The sequence below is a fragment of the Danio aesculapii genome, chromosome 2 (genome assembly GCF_903798145.1).
Source record: "Danio aesculapii chromosome 2, fDanAes4.1, whole genome shotgun sequence".
NCBI lineage: Eukaryota > Metazoa > Chordata > Actinopteri > Cypriniformes > Danionidae > Danio > Danio aesculapii.
In genome coordinates, this window is record NC_079436.1 from 35,412,069 (window position 1) to 35,430,946 (window position 18,878).

Below are 18,878 nucleotides of genomic sequence, written 5' to 3' on the forward strand. Positions count from 1 at the left end.
TTGAGTGGCGCTCTGCCAGCACTTCTCCAAACACCCATTAAAGCATGTCTGTTTACACAGTTGTATGCTTGTTTGCAGAGCAGTAAATAGAAGAACGGTTTGTGACGTTAGCAATGTTGGGCACAATCGCTCTCTCTCTCTCTGATTCTTTTGTTCACACTTATGGTTGGGCGAAAAGTCACGATATACATTTTGATTTATTTGATCATTTATTAAAATGCGTTTTTTTTATGTATGAAATGAAGCAACACTGTGAGTGTCTCATGGGCTATTACATGGATAATTCAATCCTAAATTGCATTTCTGTCATCGTTTAATCACCCTCATGTCATTGCTAAATGGTATGACGTGCTTTTTCCATGGAAAACAAGCAGAGATGTGTAGCAATACTTGATGCAAGGTACTTTTTTTCATTAAAAGTTAAAGGGATAGTTCGCCCAAACATGAAAAGTTGCTGTATGTTTATGCTCTCCGTCAGAAAATTCAAGATGTAGGGGATTTTATTTCTTTATTATAACGTTAAGGGCAGTTTTTATCTGTAAACATGGTCCACGAAGATTCATTCAATTCAATAGTTAGGTTAATAGTTAAGTTAATAGATTGCTGAAACTGTGGATAAAATATTGTATAATTGTTTTATTTCTTTCACAGGCCAGTTGTTTCTCTTTATTAAGGGCCACTGATATTAAATGTATGTTTAAAAATAATAATTTAAATTTTGTCATTTGTATTTTTATTTGTAATTATTTATATTTTAATTTTTTATTATACATTTTACATTTTTTATTTTGTAATTTGTATTTTTTTAATTATTTTATTTTATAATTTATTAAATTTTATTTTAATTAATTTAAATTTTATATAAAATCTTTTATTATGAATTTAAATTTATTTCGTCATTTTATTTTTTATTTTAATTCATAAAAATTTTATATTTAATTTTTTATTATAGATTTAAATGTTTTATTTTTTTATAATTTTTTTTCTTCTGTTCACTCCTCCAGATTTCATGTAGTTTAAAGAACAAGTGTTATTTTTCTGTCAGCTGTGTGCTTTCATCTTAACATTGCTTTAGGCTGATCTTAGTAAAGCAAGCGGAGATGCAGCAGTCACACCCGTCCTCTCGAGACCCATTGCGTCACTTTCCTCTGCATCTGTGTGCTCTCCATTTAGTCAGGACGCCTGGGAAAAAACTGAAGAGCGGCCACCGTGGGCCCAGTTGTCTGATTGGGAGTGACATGAGGGGCGGACTGACCTCTGATCCCCGACCCCTGACCCGCAGCTCTTTCTGAGTCTCACTCTGGTCAAGCGCACAGCAGACCCGTCACTCACAGCTGACTGATGGAGGGTTAAATGTTCAATTAATAGACAAGGAGGAATCGTGAGGCTTTTTGTTAGTAATGCAATCTGACACTCGTCAATATGTGACCGTTCCCAAAATCCATTTTTCTTGTACTTTTCTAAAAGTGAGTTGAAAGTGAGAAAGCATCTAATTGTTAAAAAAATGTAAAAAATTGCAGATGTTTGTTTGTTTTTGTTCTCTTAAAGATCACATCATTGAAATTGACCGCTTTAAAGGGGTAGTTCACCCAAAACTGAAAATTTACACATTATTTGCTCATCCTCAAGTGGTTTAAATAATTTAAATGAATTTTTTATTCATTCAAACACAAGAGAAGATATTTTGAAGAAAGCTGAAAACCTGTAACTATTGACTTCCCTAGTATTTGTTTTTTCCTGCTATGGAAGTGAATGGTTACAGGTTTCCAGCAGTCTTCAAAATATCTTCTTGTGTCTAACTAAATAAAGATAATACTGAATATTTTGAAGAATGCCAGTAACCATTGACCTCCATAGTATTTGCTTTTTCCTACTATAGAAGTCAATGGTTACAGGTTTGCAGCAGTCTACAAATATCTTCACTTGTTCGACTGAATAAAGAAATTACTTTCTTTATTCAGTTGAACAAAAGAGAAAATATTTTGAAGAATGCTGAAAACCTGTAACCATTGACTTGCATAGTATATATATATATAATTTTTTTTGTTGTTTGTTTTTACTATGGAGGTCAATGGTTACCGGTTTCCATATTTATTTAAAGAACTTATTTGTGTTCAGAAGAGGAAATAAAGTCAAACCGGTTTGAAACAAGTGAATGAAGTAAATGATTACAGATTTTCAGATTTGGGTGAACTACCCCTTTGAAAGAGGAAGATTTGATGGAAAGCGTAAGCAATGCTGTAAACTAGTGTAACGCTGCCCTCTACAGGTGTCAGTGTGTAGAACAGCCTACTTTTAAATTACTGCTCATCTAAAGTAGACTCAAAATTGTAACTCAAAATGCACTCCCCCCCCCCCCCCCCCCCACACACACACACACACACACACATCACACTTTTGCATATTTTGAGAAATATATATTGAAAAATATTCTTTTAGAGATGATCTCATTCAATATCAACATATTTTAATGTCAGCTTTGTTTCAGTTATTTTGAATGTAAGGTCAAGATCATTTTTGGTTATAATTAAAGCTGCAAATAATTTTAATAGTGTTGTTAAATGTAATTAAAGGAAACCGTTTGCAGACAATATAGTAATGCCACTATTTACACAGTTAATCTGCTTTGATAAATGCACTACATTTTGCATGTACATAACTTATGCTCTTTATAAAGCACTTTTAACATTCATTGTTAAAATGTCTATTCAATGTTTTTATTTTTTTTTTTTTTATTAATCGTCGGTTATTTTAATACATCAGCACAAACAAATACAGTCTGAACTATACTGTAGGAAAAAATGGAAAATTTACAAAGAAATAAACCGGATAATACAATCAGGCTAGGAGATAAAATATACACCACAGAATAGAAAACCAGGAGAAATTATTAATGTAATGCTGAAAAGGTGTCCATAGCTGCCAAAAGTCATCTGACTTTTGATGCATGTAATAAATGAGTTTCTCGAGTTGATACAGCATACATACTTGAGACAACCACATTTTAAAGGAAAGTGTCTGTTCAATTTTTTTTTATAAATAATAAAATGTCTTTCAAAATAAATACAATTTAGCATTCTTTATTTTTTTTCAGCAAAATATATTTCGCAATTAAATGTTTAACTAAGATTTTCAGCAAGTGTTTTAAGCATAATGTTTCTAAAAATGTACTAAATTTGTCTTGAGCAGCAACCCATCATATTACAGTCCCTCCAAGATTTTGAGAGTCCAATGGTTTTCAAGATCTAAAGCAAATAATGGCATAAGATTTGAGAAAAGCCCATCAAAAAGAATCTGTGCTTTTGTTCCACAAATATATATAAAAAGAAATGTCCCAATCCTAAAGTTCTGAAATTAGAAGAACTCAAGTTTATAGTAATGACTACAAAACATTAAGCTCAGTCATCACTGCAATAATTTGCTTTCCAAAACATTAAAATGAAAAATCTTTAAATAAAAATAATATAGCTGCATGATGCTGGAAAAATCTGACATTGCAATATTTTATTTTACTGTGATATATATTGCTACATGTAATTTAATTTCAGCATTATTAAAATAGCTCTATTTGGAAAGATTCATTTAGATTGACTGGAATGGTCAAGTCTTTCTCTATGCAGTAAAAGGATCTGCATAAATTGTAATAAATTACAAGAAAAATAAACTGCTTTATGGTTTTCTGGCGAGTGTAACAGTATTCAAGTACAAAAATTGAACAATAAAATGTAAAACAACCAACGCAATCCCACTGCAATTCGTAACTTTTTAATTTAGTGGCTAATTCTGAATTTGTATGATGTAATTCGTATAATTTAGTACGATTTGCCCATCACCCGATGAGGTTTGGGTGGCACGACTCCTTTTTAAAATTTTACATTTTTATACGACTGAATTAGCCACTAAACTGACAAAATCTAATATTATATATATATATATATATATATATATATATATATATATATATATATATATATATATATATATATATATATATATATATATATATATATATATATATATTTATATATATATATATATATATTTATATATATATATATTTATATATATATATATATATATATATATATATATATATATATATATATATATATATATATATATATATATATATATATATATATATATATTTATTATATAAATATATATATATATTTATATATATTTATAATATATATATATATATATATATATATATATATATATTTATTATATAAATATATATATAAATATATATATATATATATATATATATATATATATATATATATATATATATATATATATATATATATATATATATATATATAAATATATATATATATAATTTTTTTTTTTTTTCTTCTGGAGAAAATCTTATTTGTTTTATTTTGGCTACAATAATTTAAATTTTTTAAAAACCATTTTAAGGTAAAAAAAAATATTTGCCCTTTTAAGATATTTCGTTTGATAGTCTACAGAACAAACCATTGTTAACCTAGTAAAGCCTTTAAATGTCACTTTAAGCTGTATAGAAGTATTGAAAAATATCTAGTCAATTATTATTTACTGTCATCATAACAAAGATAAAATAAATCAGTTATTAGAAATGAGTTATTAAAAGTATTATGATTAGAAATGTGTTGAAATTGGGGGAAAAAATAAACAGGGGAGCTAATAATTATATAATTTATATTAAATATAAATATAATTTTTTATATTTAATAATTCTGACTTCAACTGTATATATTTAATGATATCTTTATCTTTTAGTCTTTAATAAGTCTAATCCTGCAATGAATATTGCAGATACACACATTGTGATCTCGATGCTCAAATGATATTTGTTCAGCCCTAGACTCTAAAAGTATTCCATACATTTATTTTGCTGTACTTTTGATCAAACACACTACTTTTTAAGTACTTTTTAAAAGTATTAATGTTTTCAAAAAATACAACCCCAAATTTTTGAGCAGAGTAATGTTTTTCAGGCAGCACTGTTAGTCCAAAAAATGGCAGAGCGTATTTTTGAAAGCTCATTGTTTTTGCAATCGCTTCTGGTGATGGAGAAACTGCACACAGCAGTGTTTAATGAGTCCTGCGTGACTCATTTTCTTCTGAACGGCATCATTGTCTGCCGTCTATTTTGGTGTAGTGAACTGGTGATTAAATAAAGAAGAGGAGCTAGCTAGTTCCTCTCTTAGGGCCCATGTCTATTTCTGCGATGTGAAGGAAAATGTAGTCCAATTAAAAGCTGCGCTCAGTCCTGAAGTTTGAGTCTGAAGGGAAAGCGCTAATATGAAGAGAGTCTGTTTTTGTGGTGGTCCTCGTGCATGGGAGCACATTCTGAGGTGTCTTTTCTGTCCCGTGTGCACAGATGTGAAGGGTCCTGCCAGTCACCACTTCTCCTGCGGACAGTCGCCTTTCACCGAACCCTGCGTTTGGGAGAGGAAATACTGCATCCTGACTGATAGCCAGCTCATCCTGCTCAACAAGGAGGAAGAGGTAAGAACGCTTTTATCCCATCGTTCTTCACTCTTCCTCTGTCTCAGGAGGAAGACACACAGATGATGTTGATGCTTTGTTGGACATTTCTCCTTTTTTGAGGGTTTAAATGTGTCGCATGCAGATGCAGTTTATTGATTTGGAACTGAAATATTATTGATTTTAAAACTGATATGAAAGTATGTTTTCCAAATTTTTCCAAATGACATTGTTTTTATGGGAACGTTGAATTTTTTTCTCTGGCGATGTATAGTATTAATAGCATTAATATATTGAACTGTTGAATGTTTGACCAAATTATTACATATTTTCGATCAATTTCATGATCACATTTTTTTTACACTATTCTGTTAAGATTTTTTAATATCAGTTTTGAAACCAGATCATTTAATGATGCTAGTAAATGTAATATAATCTCTTTCACATTTGGGATAATAATGTCAAGGCAAATGTCACTTAAAATAAAAAAGAAAGTTATTCTTTTTCGTTTTAACCTTAAAATGATATAACGTTTTAGTCTTAGCCAAGAATCAGTTATCAGACACAAGATCAAAATAATTTTCTTATTTCAACATAAAAGAGCCATGAATCCCCCCTTGCCTCAGCAAATAAAAAAAGTTAGGAGTCCAGCTTTGTTTTGGCGGGTGAGTGAAGGGTTTGCATGAAAAGGGGAGTTTCATTACATGCGGCCTGCAACCCAAACACAGATGCAGGGGAGATGGATCGTGATTCATAGAGCAGCGTTTACAGCGGATCTGAGAGCTGTGTAAAGAAAATTTAGGATTTCTCTCCACCAGATTCCCCTCACATTATCTGGTTGATGACGGTGCATGTGCATTGCCTTATCATTTTTAAACTTTCAACACAAACACGCCTGTGAATGCAGGAGAAAGTGAAGATGCTCCTGACGAGGTGAATATTGAAGTCTCGCAATGGTAGTTATTATTCCCAACTGTATTTGTTGAAATAAACAAATAACTAATAAATACACCTTTATGCCTGCCACAAATACTGCACTGCACTGAAAAAGGGGACTGTTATCATTTTAATTGTCTCTGTTGTAATCTTAGCATGCTACATCTGTTGTGAAAACTCGGTCTGGCGCCCCACCTCACACCACACTTCGGGTTTAGAGGATGGATGTAACTCTTGTATAACTATTTAAAAAGACACCGAACAAAGCATTTTCAGGCCATAATATTGTAGCAATATTACTGTAAACTACTTAGTAACTTCAGTTATTTCACTAAGTAATGTCTTCAAAAACTGAAAGAGTACTGCTGACGATACTAACTAACTTTGCCATCTGAATAAACATAAACGGAGAACACTGATCACACACTTACCAAGTCCGTAGACACAGGACAATCAGCACGAACTGGAACCGCATCTGTTTTTAAAAGGGGATGAGTGGAAAATCCGGATTTAACTATTTCCAGATGTGAAAAGCTTTCGGGTAAAAAATGTTCCTTACAAACATATTTTTGGACACTGTAACAAGTAAAAACCGTCTTCGAAGCTTTATCATGCATATTAATGAATTTGGATCTCATTCCCGATAGAGCGCGCTGATTGGTTAGAATAAAGTCTTTCTCATGAATTAATGCTGAAAACTCAATGACGTCACTTTGTACCAGCCGGTTCAGACATCCAGTGTACACGCTGGAATTTACACAATGATCTCATCGTCGTGACGTTGCTTCAAAATGTCTTTTTAAACTGGAAGAATGAATTTGCTGAGAATAATGCAAAAACAGCCAATTTTCACTTTTTAGCTAAATATATGTGTCCTAATAGTGTTGTTAGCAGCGTGGCACATAAATATGACTGTCAACATCTCAAAAAACATGTTTTGGTGTTTCGTGACTCTTTAATTAATTCATTAATTGTTGAACTGTAAATTGTATTTTTAGTTAATATTGTCAATGTCAACATGATGATTTTTGTCATTGTCATTTTTGTCATTTTGTCATCATTTTTTAAAGATTTTGTTATAAAAATCTTTTTTTATAAGAATACTTTAGAATATTAACGTCAATTATGTATCTGTTATAAAAAAACATAAAATGTAATAATTATTTGCTTATAATGGCTAATTGATCATTGGCTAATAAAAATTGAATAGTGTTGTTAAATGTAGTGTGAATCCTTTCATTCATTCATTCATTTAGTGAAGTTTTTTTTCCCTCTCCGCTGTCGCCACTGCCTTGCATGGTTCGGGGTCTATAGAGCTGCGCATCGTTGAATTTGCTCTTCAGTATTGGACTCTCAGTAGTGATTATTAAACCACACTGAACTGAGCTAAACTGAACTGAATTTAAACACTACAAACTGAACTACACTGTTCCTATTTACTGTGACCTTTTATGTGAAGCTGCTTTGACACAATCTACATTGTATAAGCGCTATACAAATAAAGGTGAATTGAATTGAATTAAATTGAATTGAATTGAATTTTCGGCTTAGTCCCTTTATTAATCTGGGGTTACCACAGCGGAATGAGCCACCTAAATCCTTTCATATTTTAGTCAATATTGTGATGGCAGTAAAAGTATATTCTTGATACTTAATGATTTATTCATATTTAATTACTTTTATAAATTCTTTAAAATATAACAAGTTTTATTAAATTACAATTTACAAAAACAGTAGGCCTAATACATTTGCAATCACAATAGCCTTATAAAACAAATAATTGCACTTAATAAGACTTACACTTATCAGCTGATCATCAAATGACTTTATCTCTGGAGGTATAGCTAGTCCAATCCAAATCAGTCTTGATAGTTAAAGCGCCTCATTTTTGCCCAGTTAAATGGTTTGTCCTCCTCTGTATTGAGTTCCAGCACATCCCTCTCACTGTGTAGGCCAACCGATTTCACCTTGAGGTTATGAAACCAAATAATCAATTCTTTTAATATATTGAAATGGACGGTGATTGACGCGTTGCTTTCAGGTTCATTTAAACGGTTAGTTAATTAGTAGCAATGCCAGAAAAAGCCCCTTTCTGGCCTGCTGTTTGAGTGTGTACCCCTCTGACCTCCATCCTCTGACCTCTGATCTGTTCCCAGATGCCGTCAGAGGTGCATGAAAGCCCCTCAGTGTCCCTCATCGAAGGGCCGCAGTTTGAGGCGGACGGTCAGTGTGCCTTCTGAAGGACCGTTCCCAGACTTCCCACCAGAGGGAGCCTCCATGATGGGTAAGAGCAAGTACTGCTGTTATGATGGACAAACTGTTCTGTTTATGCTCTTTTATGCAGATCAACCTTATATTTAATTAGATATTAGGGCTGCACAATATATCGTTTCAGCATTGATATCGCAATGTGCACATCCATAATAGTCACATCGCAAGATCTCCAATGTTGAATTATAGTTGACAAGGAGAACATGGTATTTCTAGAGTCACTTCTAAGTTTAACCATGATCGAGCGAAGAGTTATCATTTGCATGTTTTTTTAAAGGTCTGTGACTGAGCATTTCTAGAGATTTTGCCACAAAAATTTTAAGATGTTTAAAAATGTAATTATTTATACAAAATTTATACAAAAAAAAAAAGTTTTGTCTTGTTTCTAGTCCAAATATTTACATTTCAAAATGAAAACAAGACTATTTTACTTACCCTAATCATTAGGGTAAGATCACTTGTCTTGTTTGAAGGAAAAACTCTTGATTTTTAGTTATTTCTGCCGAAAGTGAAAATAAATATTTTTACTTGATCTAATATTTGGACTAGAAAAGAGACAATGCAAAGTAAGAATTTATTATTTCTGTACCTGAATATTGTTAGACTAGCCAGACAATTGCCAATTAGAGCTATTCATCTTGTAAACCTGTATTCATATCGTAAAATTTATCACAGAAAAATAAAATATTGCAATATCAGATTTTCCAATATGGTATAACCCTATTAGATATAGTTATGTTCAAAGGCCATCCATGTAAAGCCTAAATATATTAGAGGATTTTAATAAGTATTTATTTCTTTAAAATGTAATTGTAACACCTATTTTTGCATTTTGTTTGCATCTGACAGTTCATTAAACATCAACTTTTTAATCATTTAATAAATATTAATAAATTGTAAATCTGTTAAATAGTTTTAGCAAATAAAGTTTCTGTCATATTTTCAATCAACATTGTGCTCCCAAAATTGACAGTAGCTATCTATCTATCTATATATATATTTATAAATATCTATCTATATATATATATATATATATATATATATATATATATATATATATATATATATAAATTTGTAAATTTGATTAAGAAATTATATACAGTTTTTTAAATATTTGGTTTTGTCAAATGTAGGACGGAAGATAAATGGTTATATTTATGTTATACTTTAATATCACCATGAAATGTTTTGGCAAATGAAAATTTATTTTAGGTTTTCAATCAGTTATGTTATTTTACAATTCACTGTAGCATTAAAAAACTAAATACTAGCTTCAGAAGAGTCAAGATATTAATAATTGGTGGAATAATCCTTATTTCTAATTCCACCAAGTGCAAACATTTGTTATTTTTACCAGTTGTCTTCTTTTTTCTGGCTGTTTACTATACTTAATTGTATTAGACTAAAGATATAAAGATACTAGAATAAAACAAATATTACAAGATTCTCCAACCCACACCTGATATATCAGTCATCAGATGTCAAATCAAGATGATTATTGAACTAAGCATTGATTTAACACAATAATTAGAAATTTATTTGAAAAAAAAGTCTTTTGGTTTTATTTTAGTTGTTATTTAACCTTTATGCAATAACAGTTAGAAATGTCAGTGGTGAAAATGTGTGGAAATGCTGATTCAAACACCCTGACATTTTCTGACACAGGCATTATGATGTGCCTCTTATGTTTCAAAGATGAAGCTTTTACTGGGGGATCAGATGGCACTCTTTCAGCCCTTTACTGTAGCTTTAAGATGTTGTTAAGCAGGCTCGCTCTCACTGCAGCTTATACGCACAGATTTGCGCACTAGCAGGCAGAGCATGAGGTGAATCATGAATGAAATCACGTCAGTTGGTGCATCTGTAACACCAGGGCCATTACTCTGAATACACTGCTGTGAGCATGGGGGGATCAGGACAACAAAGCGGCGGATTTATTAAAAGGGAACACTGCAGGCTGGGCTTAGAAAAACATTTCGGGGGCGAAAATATGCATGCTAAATCTGCAGAATATTCCACAAAACAAAGATCAGTTGTATCAAATCAAATGCATAATACACATGGCGTCATTGTTGTGGTCTTGACCTCATGTTGTTTAAAACCTGTATGACTTCTCTGTTCTAACGCAAAATAAGATGTTTTGATGAATAGCAATGAATACAGTGTGCAAGTCGGTGGGTTCCAAAACAACACTGGATCCATTGATGTTCATTGTATGGACAAAAGAAAACGATGAGAGAACTCTCAAAGCTAATGTTGTTACAAACAGTTTGACTTTTTGTTGTGTGAAACCAATGCAGTCCCAATCCCAATCCAATTTGTAACTTTTTTTAATTAGTTGCTATTGTTGTATTTAATTTGTGCAAATTTATTTGTACATTTTTAATATGATTTGCTCCTTCCCCATGGACCCTTTTCACAAAATTGTTATGATGCGTTTAACCTGTCATCATATCTTAAGTCCTTGAAAGTTTTTAATATTAGATATTTTTTAAAGGGGTTTTTCACCTTTAATTTGGATAAGACAGTAAAGGTTGCAGACAGGAAAGTGATGGGAGCAGAGAGAGAGGGGAAGGGTCGGCAAAGAACCTCGAGAGGGGAATCGAAACTAGGTCGCCGTGAGCACCATGGTGCTATATGTCGGCGCACTTAACCACTAGGCTATTGGCGCTGACTAATATTTAGGGTTTGGGTCGGTTTATGAGGGGGATTGGTAAAATGAGGTGCCGGATCACATTTCAGAGGTTCCGGATCCTGCGTGTTCCGGCACAAATTAAGCCCTGCTAATTGGTGATTAGCAGTGTGTATGTGTTACATTCTAGTACTTCTACCTTGGAATCTCACTCGAGGTGGTACCCAAAAAGTACTACAGAATGCAGAATTGTAGCGAGATACAAAAAACAGCTGAGATACGATACAAAGTGGGTATCAGACCAAACAAGAAGCACTGCATTAAATTATGTCTTTAGCACCATGTCTTTAAAATATGGAAATTAATTTTACCCCAATATTTTCAGTGGAATTTCTGTGCTAGCCTGCTGCTAATGACGGTGCCTGCATTTAAACGGTCTTTCATCTCTTTTTACACTTGAACAACTAAATGGATGCTTAAATCTATATAACTGAATGTATTGTAATTACATTCCAACACCAATGCTGTAAAAGGAATTTCATGAAATTGAAAATAGTCATATAAAGCTTTCACCGTAAGTTCATCATTGGCTGAAAAACACGGGAATGGGATAAACATGGGATAATGAGGGTCCCATGGCCAAAGCAGTTGAGAACCACTGAATGTATATTGACCTTATTCTCCACATAAAAATGGGTTCAGCCATTGCAATCTTTTTTAGCTCAAGACTTCCAGTCTCATTCACTTCCATTGATCTTTAGATGTTAAAAATGACTCGCTATGCTACTTGATGTAGCAAACGGATATTTTCTTACATTATTCTACTTTTATGTATAGTCATAAATGCACTTGTTTGCAGAGCAAGTAGTTTGAGCAATTTCTGCTGTTTATTATTCCTAGTCATTTCTCCCATAGGCAGCTGAATCAGAAGGTTTTGAAATCGCAATGAGGATAAGTAAATCATAAAAAAATGCTACTTTTTGGGTAAATGTTTCTTTAACACTAAGCTGACTCAGCCAGACACTCCCTTTCCAGAACTTTCAAAGTACAAATTGTTTTGAAATTGGATTAAGAGGAATTTTCAGTGGCTGGCAACGATGCAGTGTGATTCACACCCCGTTACTCTCACTTTATATCATTTCCATCTTGTCCTATTCTCCAAACTCCCATATTGTTTTCTCATAACGATTGAGTTGCTTCAGTACACTTGGGTACATTTGACCTCTGTGGGCCGAGCGTGCTTGTTTGAGAAGGAGTATTGAGGAATGCAAGTCCAAACAAACAAAAAAAAAAGTCCCAGTTGTCAGTGTTTCTCTCTGTCTCTCTGGACAGCGTTGCCTCACCTCCCAGGCCTTAGGGGGGCAATAACTGAAGTTGCCCTCTGACTGGTCTCTCATTCAGTGCCACTACGTGCGGGGGTGCGGACACTGACCCAGTGGGCTCGTTGCTAAAGGCAGCGGTCAGAGAAATGCACAAATCTCTGTGACTAAGAGAGTCATTCATTCTCCAGACCCTCCTAAGCTGCACCGCCACCGATTCGGAGAGGGTTATTTATATGTTAATGTTCCCGTCTGTTTGACAATGAGACACTCGGCAGCCTGAGCGCTAAGGGGAAAGTCCTGGATTTCTATGGCCATTCAGAACGGGTTGAGTCTCTGGAGGATGTTCAATTCACAACGACAAACATTTAGTGGGATCATATGTAGTTTTGGGTTTGTGTGGTTTTGATGTGTGAATGATACCTTTTTATTTTTTTGAATGAATGAATGAATGAAGAGATGTCACTTACAGAAGCTTCTGCTCTGTTTTTCTCACAGTTGTCAAGGCAATGGGGTTCTCTTGCATAGCAAACAGAGATATTTATGTACTAGTAGCTACAGTATGTTTGGATTGTGATGTTGGCTTTTCTTCACACGCTTGTGGTGATGGATCTGACAAAGCGAAATTGAAGTTCAAAAACGATTTCAGCCATTAAGCAGTGTATTGGACTTGGGGTCGGATGCACTATTTTTTTATGATCTGTATTAAAAGGGTCATTATTTGCCTGGCTTTTTTATTGTTGTACTCTGTTGTCTACTTATGACGTTTATGTGGCGTTTACTCTTAAAACCATAAATATCTATAAAAAGCTATGTCTATGCTGTTTTTTGTATGTTAACATATTTAATTCATGCATTAGGTCATATTTAAAATTGTTTCTGCTTATTACAGTTAATCAAGAAACATAAAAATGAATCCATCACTCATCTTGACTCAATATCTTTATTGGTTTTCATAATAATTTCTGTATTTGAGGTTAATATAAATTTATTATTCTAAAATGTGATCATTTTATTTTTGAATTTTTTTTATTTAATATATGGTAAATAAAAGTAAAAGTGTTATTTTTTTCTATTTGCATATTTGATCTAAACAAAGATAAGAAAAAATATATCTGCAAGCAGCAAATATCAGGGCCAAGCAGCCCAGCGGCCACAACATAAATAAGCAGAGCAACAAGCTACAGAGCAACTGGAAAGTTCTAGAACAGGCGGCATGGTCTGAGCCAGATTTGGTGGAAATTATGCTAACGATCTATGGAGAGTTCAAAACAACAGATTTTCAATCTAATTCAAGATGGTGGACAGGAAGTCATGTCAATTAGGGAATAAATTATATCAATGTTCTCTGTATGATCCAAGAAATCTAGTGTTGCCAAAGTTTGTGCAAATGCCTGCGAACGGTTCATAGAGGGCTGCCATAGACTCCCAGAGCGGAAGAAGAAGAAGACAGAAGAATAATAATAAGAACCGGAATGGACACATCTTCTGTGTTTGGGCCCCTAATAACAGAAAAATAACTACTGTGGTTAATAGAGTAATTATTTTACACTGTAAAACTCAGAAATTTAAGGTAACTCAAAACAATTTGAGGAAACCGATTGCAACAAATCATTTCAAAATCTAATCCTAATGAGTACTGTGAACGAAGCAATTTGAGCACAGTAAAATCCAATAAATGAAGAGAACTCAAACCAACTGAGTACTATAAAACCCAATAAGTTAAGACAACTCAAACCGTTTGAGGAAACCGATTGCTAAAAAAACGTTTGAGTTAAAATAAGAAATCTATATGAGTACTGTGAACTTACTCCATTTAAGTTGAAGTAATGAGGTATTTATTTAACTCATTACCTTCAACACTGAGTTCAAAGCTCTTTTCAATTGAGTAGAATTAACTTTCAGTCAATTTCGAGTTAACTACACTCATTTCATTTGATAAAGTTGAATGTTGGGTTTATAGTGTAGAATGGAAAAGATGCATCAAGGATTAATTTCTAAATAAAATCATTAACTTATGAATCCTAACTGAACTGAATCTAATCGAATCGTGAGGTAAATGAAAATTCACAACTCAAACGAAGATATTTTTAAGAAATGTTCAGCAGATTTGTTTAAAACAACATTAAACCTCATTTAATTTTGTTGTATGCACTAGGGCTGCACAATGTAACGTTTCAGTATCGATATCGCAATGTGATCATTCGCAATAGTCACATCGCAGGATATGCAATGTTGAGTCTGTAGTATGATTTATCATTTTCATATTTTTTTGAGTGTATAATGGTTTTAAAACCATCGAGGCATAAGAAATTGTAACATTTGTAAGTTATCGTTAGACTTGGAAAACGATAAAACACTGTTTATTTCAATAGTTTTTTGTATTGATCTATGCTGGTGGATGGTGAATTATATTTATTGCAGATGCATTTTTCTACAGAATCATCTCAATCAGTCTAAAATTATTAGTTCTTTATTAAATAGAGATATTATAGAGAATAACAATATCGCAATGTCAGATTTTTCCAATATCGTGCAGCACTAGTACTGTATGTACAACAAAATCATTTTCTTTCCAAATGTACATATTCCACATGTAGACATATTGATTTGTATCTAAATAAGGGGTCAGTAAAGGATGACAGAATTTCCTTGGCTATATGAACTATCCCTTTCAAAGTCAATATTGGAAATAATAACACCCAAATGTTCTCTTTAACCTCTGTGTTAGAGGTAATGAAGCATTTAACAGGCACTAAAATAGAATAATGGGTATCTCTTTTGGTAGATGAAATGCATCTTATTCTTTTGTTGCACTACAGAATATGCCCAATTGATTTTGCTATTTATACCATCGAGGAAGATGAGTCAGCTGTACAGAATAATATTTTTCCCCAAGTCTGTTTCTTCCACCCCCCAGGGTTTCTGTGCTGCACATTTCATTATTTTATTGAAACTCATAAAAGGATGAAAATAGTTCAGTGAGTAGTGTCATGAGGCATGCCGTCTTCACAATTTACGTGTCGGGCAAGAAAAATCTAAAGAACTTCCTGGCATATTTAGGGCAAGAAAAATGAAAACCCCACTCCTGAATATTATTACTTTGCTATTTGGGAAATGAAACAACATTAAAGACTATGCATCAGATTTATCTGGATGGCCATTATAGGTGTATCTGCACTCATGATTTTCTCAGTACATTTTATAGGAATTAATTTGCTTTCAAATGAATTCTGATGTTGTGTTTTCAAGGTGTATGTGTTTTTTAGGAATAACTAGCTGAGTTTCTATCCTAATGTGAAGTAAATCTTTTCAAAGTTCACAAGAAAAAAAAAATTTCAAATGAGAATGGGGTGCATTTCCATCAAGTTTTTAATAGCTGTATTGATATTGAACCAACAGTAAACAAGGCAAGCATGACAGAGTCACCTGGGTGTAATATTCAGAGTTGTTTTTATTCAGCTATGTCAGAGTTTATTCAGCAAACGTGTTTCCATCTCCCATTATTCACATTCTCCTTTATTGCACAAGCCCAAAATCACCTAAAGCAGGCATAAAAACTTTCAAAACATTAAGGGATTTTTATTTGAAATTTGGCATTTCCATAACTCTTCTACGATACTTTAAAATGGGCATTAACACAGGGTGATGGAAACTCAGCTACTGTTTTGTTGCATTAATGCATGTTTTGTACAATGTAGACTAGAGCCATTTTCGAGACGAGTTTGTAATGGCAAAATTGGCTTTCTCTGCTTTTAGGGTTGCATAGATTTCAAAAGGTTGTACTCTACAACCAACAGTAAACAAGGCAAGCATAATGGAGTCACGTGGATGTAATGTTCGGTACATCAGAGTTCAGTGTGTGTGCTGGGTCTTAAAAAGTCTTAACTACATTTGAGGCCTTAAAAAGTGTTACATTTACTGAAATATTGTCTTGTAGGTCTTAAATTTTTTTTAACAGGTCTTAGTTTTACCTTGTTCATGTAAAGCTACTCAATCTGTCCAACACCCATACAATCGCCCACGACCCATCTCAATCAAACTTTTAACTTTTTCTTTTTTTTTTTTTTTTTTTACTGTTTTTACAATAATGGTTTAATTATCATTCTTACAATAACAATTTGCTGCTGAGGATACTGACCTGCTGAGGAGGATACTGACTTTATTATTAAATTATGGTTACATTATTAAATGTATTAAATTATAATTATTTTTAGATAGGCTAAGTCTAAAATCTTTTCCTACTGGGATATTCGGAAAAATCTGAAGCGTTTAGCCCTGTATGAGTCTAACATTTTGTTCATAATGGTCTTAAAAATGTCTTAAAGTCTTAAATTTAACTTGGTAAAACTTGCAGAAACCCTGAAGTTTATTCTGCTAATGTGTTTTTATCTCCCATTATTTACATTAACTCTTTTATCGTAAAACCATGTCCAAAACCACCTAAAGCAAGCATAAAAACTTTTACAAATTAAGATTTTTTTTTTTATTTGAAATTGGTAACTTCTATTACTCGTTTCTCATACGATACTTCAAAATGAGGATTAACACTGGGTGATGGAAACCCAGCAACTGTTTTGTTTAAATCATGGCATTTTATGCATTTTTTTTGTGCATTTTTGATAAGCGTGTATTGTGTAATAGCCAAACTGCTTAGATTTTAAAACATTGTACTGTAGCACATACTGGAAATTCCAGAATGTTTTATCTTTCTGAAAACCTAGACCACTGAAATTCAGATATGTCAATCTCAGCACATCCCTCTGGGATTCACTGAAGTGTCAGGATCCTGTCATATTCCTGCACCTCATAGACATCCCTGTAAAGTAGCTCCAAATACATTATAGGCTTTGTGAGCAGTTGCTTTGACCCCTATTAAAGCTTGTCCAGTGAGCTAGAAGGCAATCTGTGCATCTCAGAGCAAGTGTCTCGCACTTATTAATGTTCATTCATTTGGAAAATCGTTTGGAATAGTTTATGTGATTTAGTAATTTGCCAGAGATGTGTGGAGCGTGGGTGACAAATTAACTATGAATTCTTCAACATTAGAAATCTGCATGCCTTTGCAATTTTCATATCCGTAATCATTAGAATTTTGGGGGAAAATCTACATCAGATGAATGAAGAATTGCGGAATTTGATCTAAAATGGTCAGCAACTGTGTCAGTGACCATATTGCACAACTTTGGCATGCTGAGAGAGTCAAATTGCAAATGTTTCCCTGCCAAACTTGTTGCTGTGATGCAGCTGACCGTGCGTGCTACTGTAATATGTAGCTTTATTCTACATTTTCAGAAAAATAGACATTATTTAATCAAGTTAAAAGGATTTTTCCCCAGAAATGAGAGCATTTTTAAGCTGCAAACACATTCATTTACACAGAACCAGAGTTTTTTTAAATGTATGTTTAGTTCTGCTATGTTGATTAATTTACTTGCTTTAAATACAACTACAGTATGAAATGGTATTCAACACAATGCTGTTGCTCTGAAAAATAAAAGCGTTGAGTTGTACATCCAGCTGCTTCACTTCCCCATTCATACCACTATATTGTTCTGCGCCACAGAGGGCTTCCTGTCCTTTCTCACGCATTTAGCAGGTGTAATGTCTTACTTCAGAGTTTCGCTTCAGTGAAACACAATACCACAGCCATTTGTTTATATTTCTTTAATCAATGCTTCATTAACTATGACTGTTTTTATGTTATTTACAAGATGAGATCTTGTAGACTGTCATCCTTAAGGAAGAATCACGTTTATTTATTAATATGTAAAATTACAATTTCAAGATGTATTTGTATATGTAAAATATATATTTCTTAGTTATTGTCATATGATATATAATAAATGTAATGTATAAGGCAAGGAATGTTGGAGGACAAATCTGAATGAAACCAAACTTGTCAACTTAGAGATTTTAAGTGTTTATTTTTTTAAAAAGAATATTCCCCAAATATAATGTAAAGAAAACATTCCAAATACACTTCAGTGGTTTTTGTTGTTGTTGTTGTTGTTGTTGTTGTTGTATTTTAGTATTTTGTTTATGAATAAGTTATTTACAATACATGTTTTTTAAATAGAGAAAAATCATATCTCTAATTCATCAGCTTAACATTTAACAGTTTTATTAATAGGTCTATTTTTGGAGGGGTTTGCTCATACATAATTTGTTTTATTATATATATTATTCTATTTAAAATGTAGATTTCCTCTGGTTATTCTCAGTATTTTCTCAATTGT

General features: G+C 32.8%; 1 protein-coding gene across 1 annotated transcript in view; it reads left to right on the forward strand.

Moving 5' to 3' along the window:
• The window catches only part of rasal2 (RAS protein activator like 2), a 94,129-nt gene that overhangs the window by 25,450 nt on the left and 49,801 nt on the right, over positions 1-18,878 (forward strand). The window contains 2 exon segments of the mRNA XM_056478066.1: positions 5,375-5,502; positions 8,574-8,701. Coding sequence (XP_056334041.1) covers positions 8,590-8,701 — 112 coding nt within the window. The 5' untranslated portion in view covers positions 5,375-5,502; positions 8,574-8,589.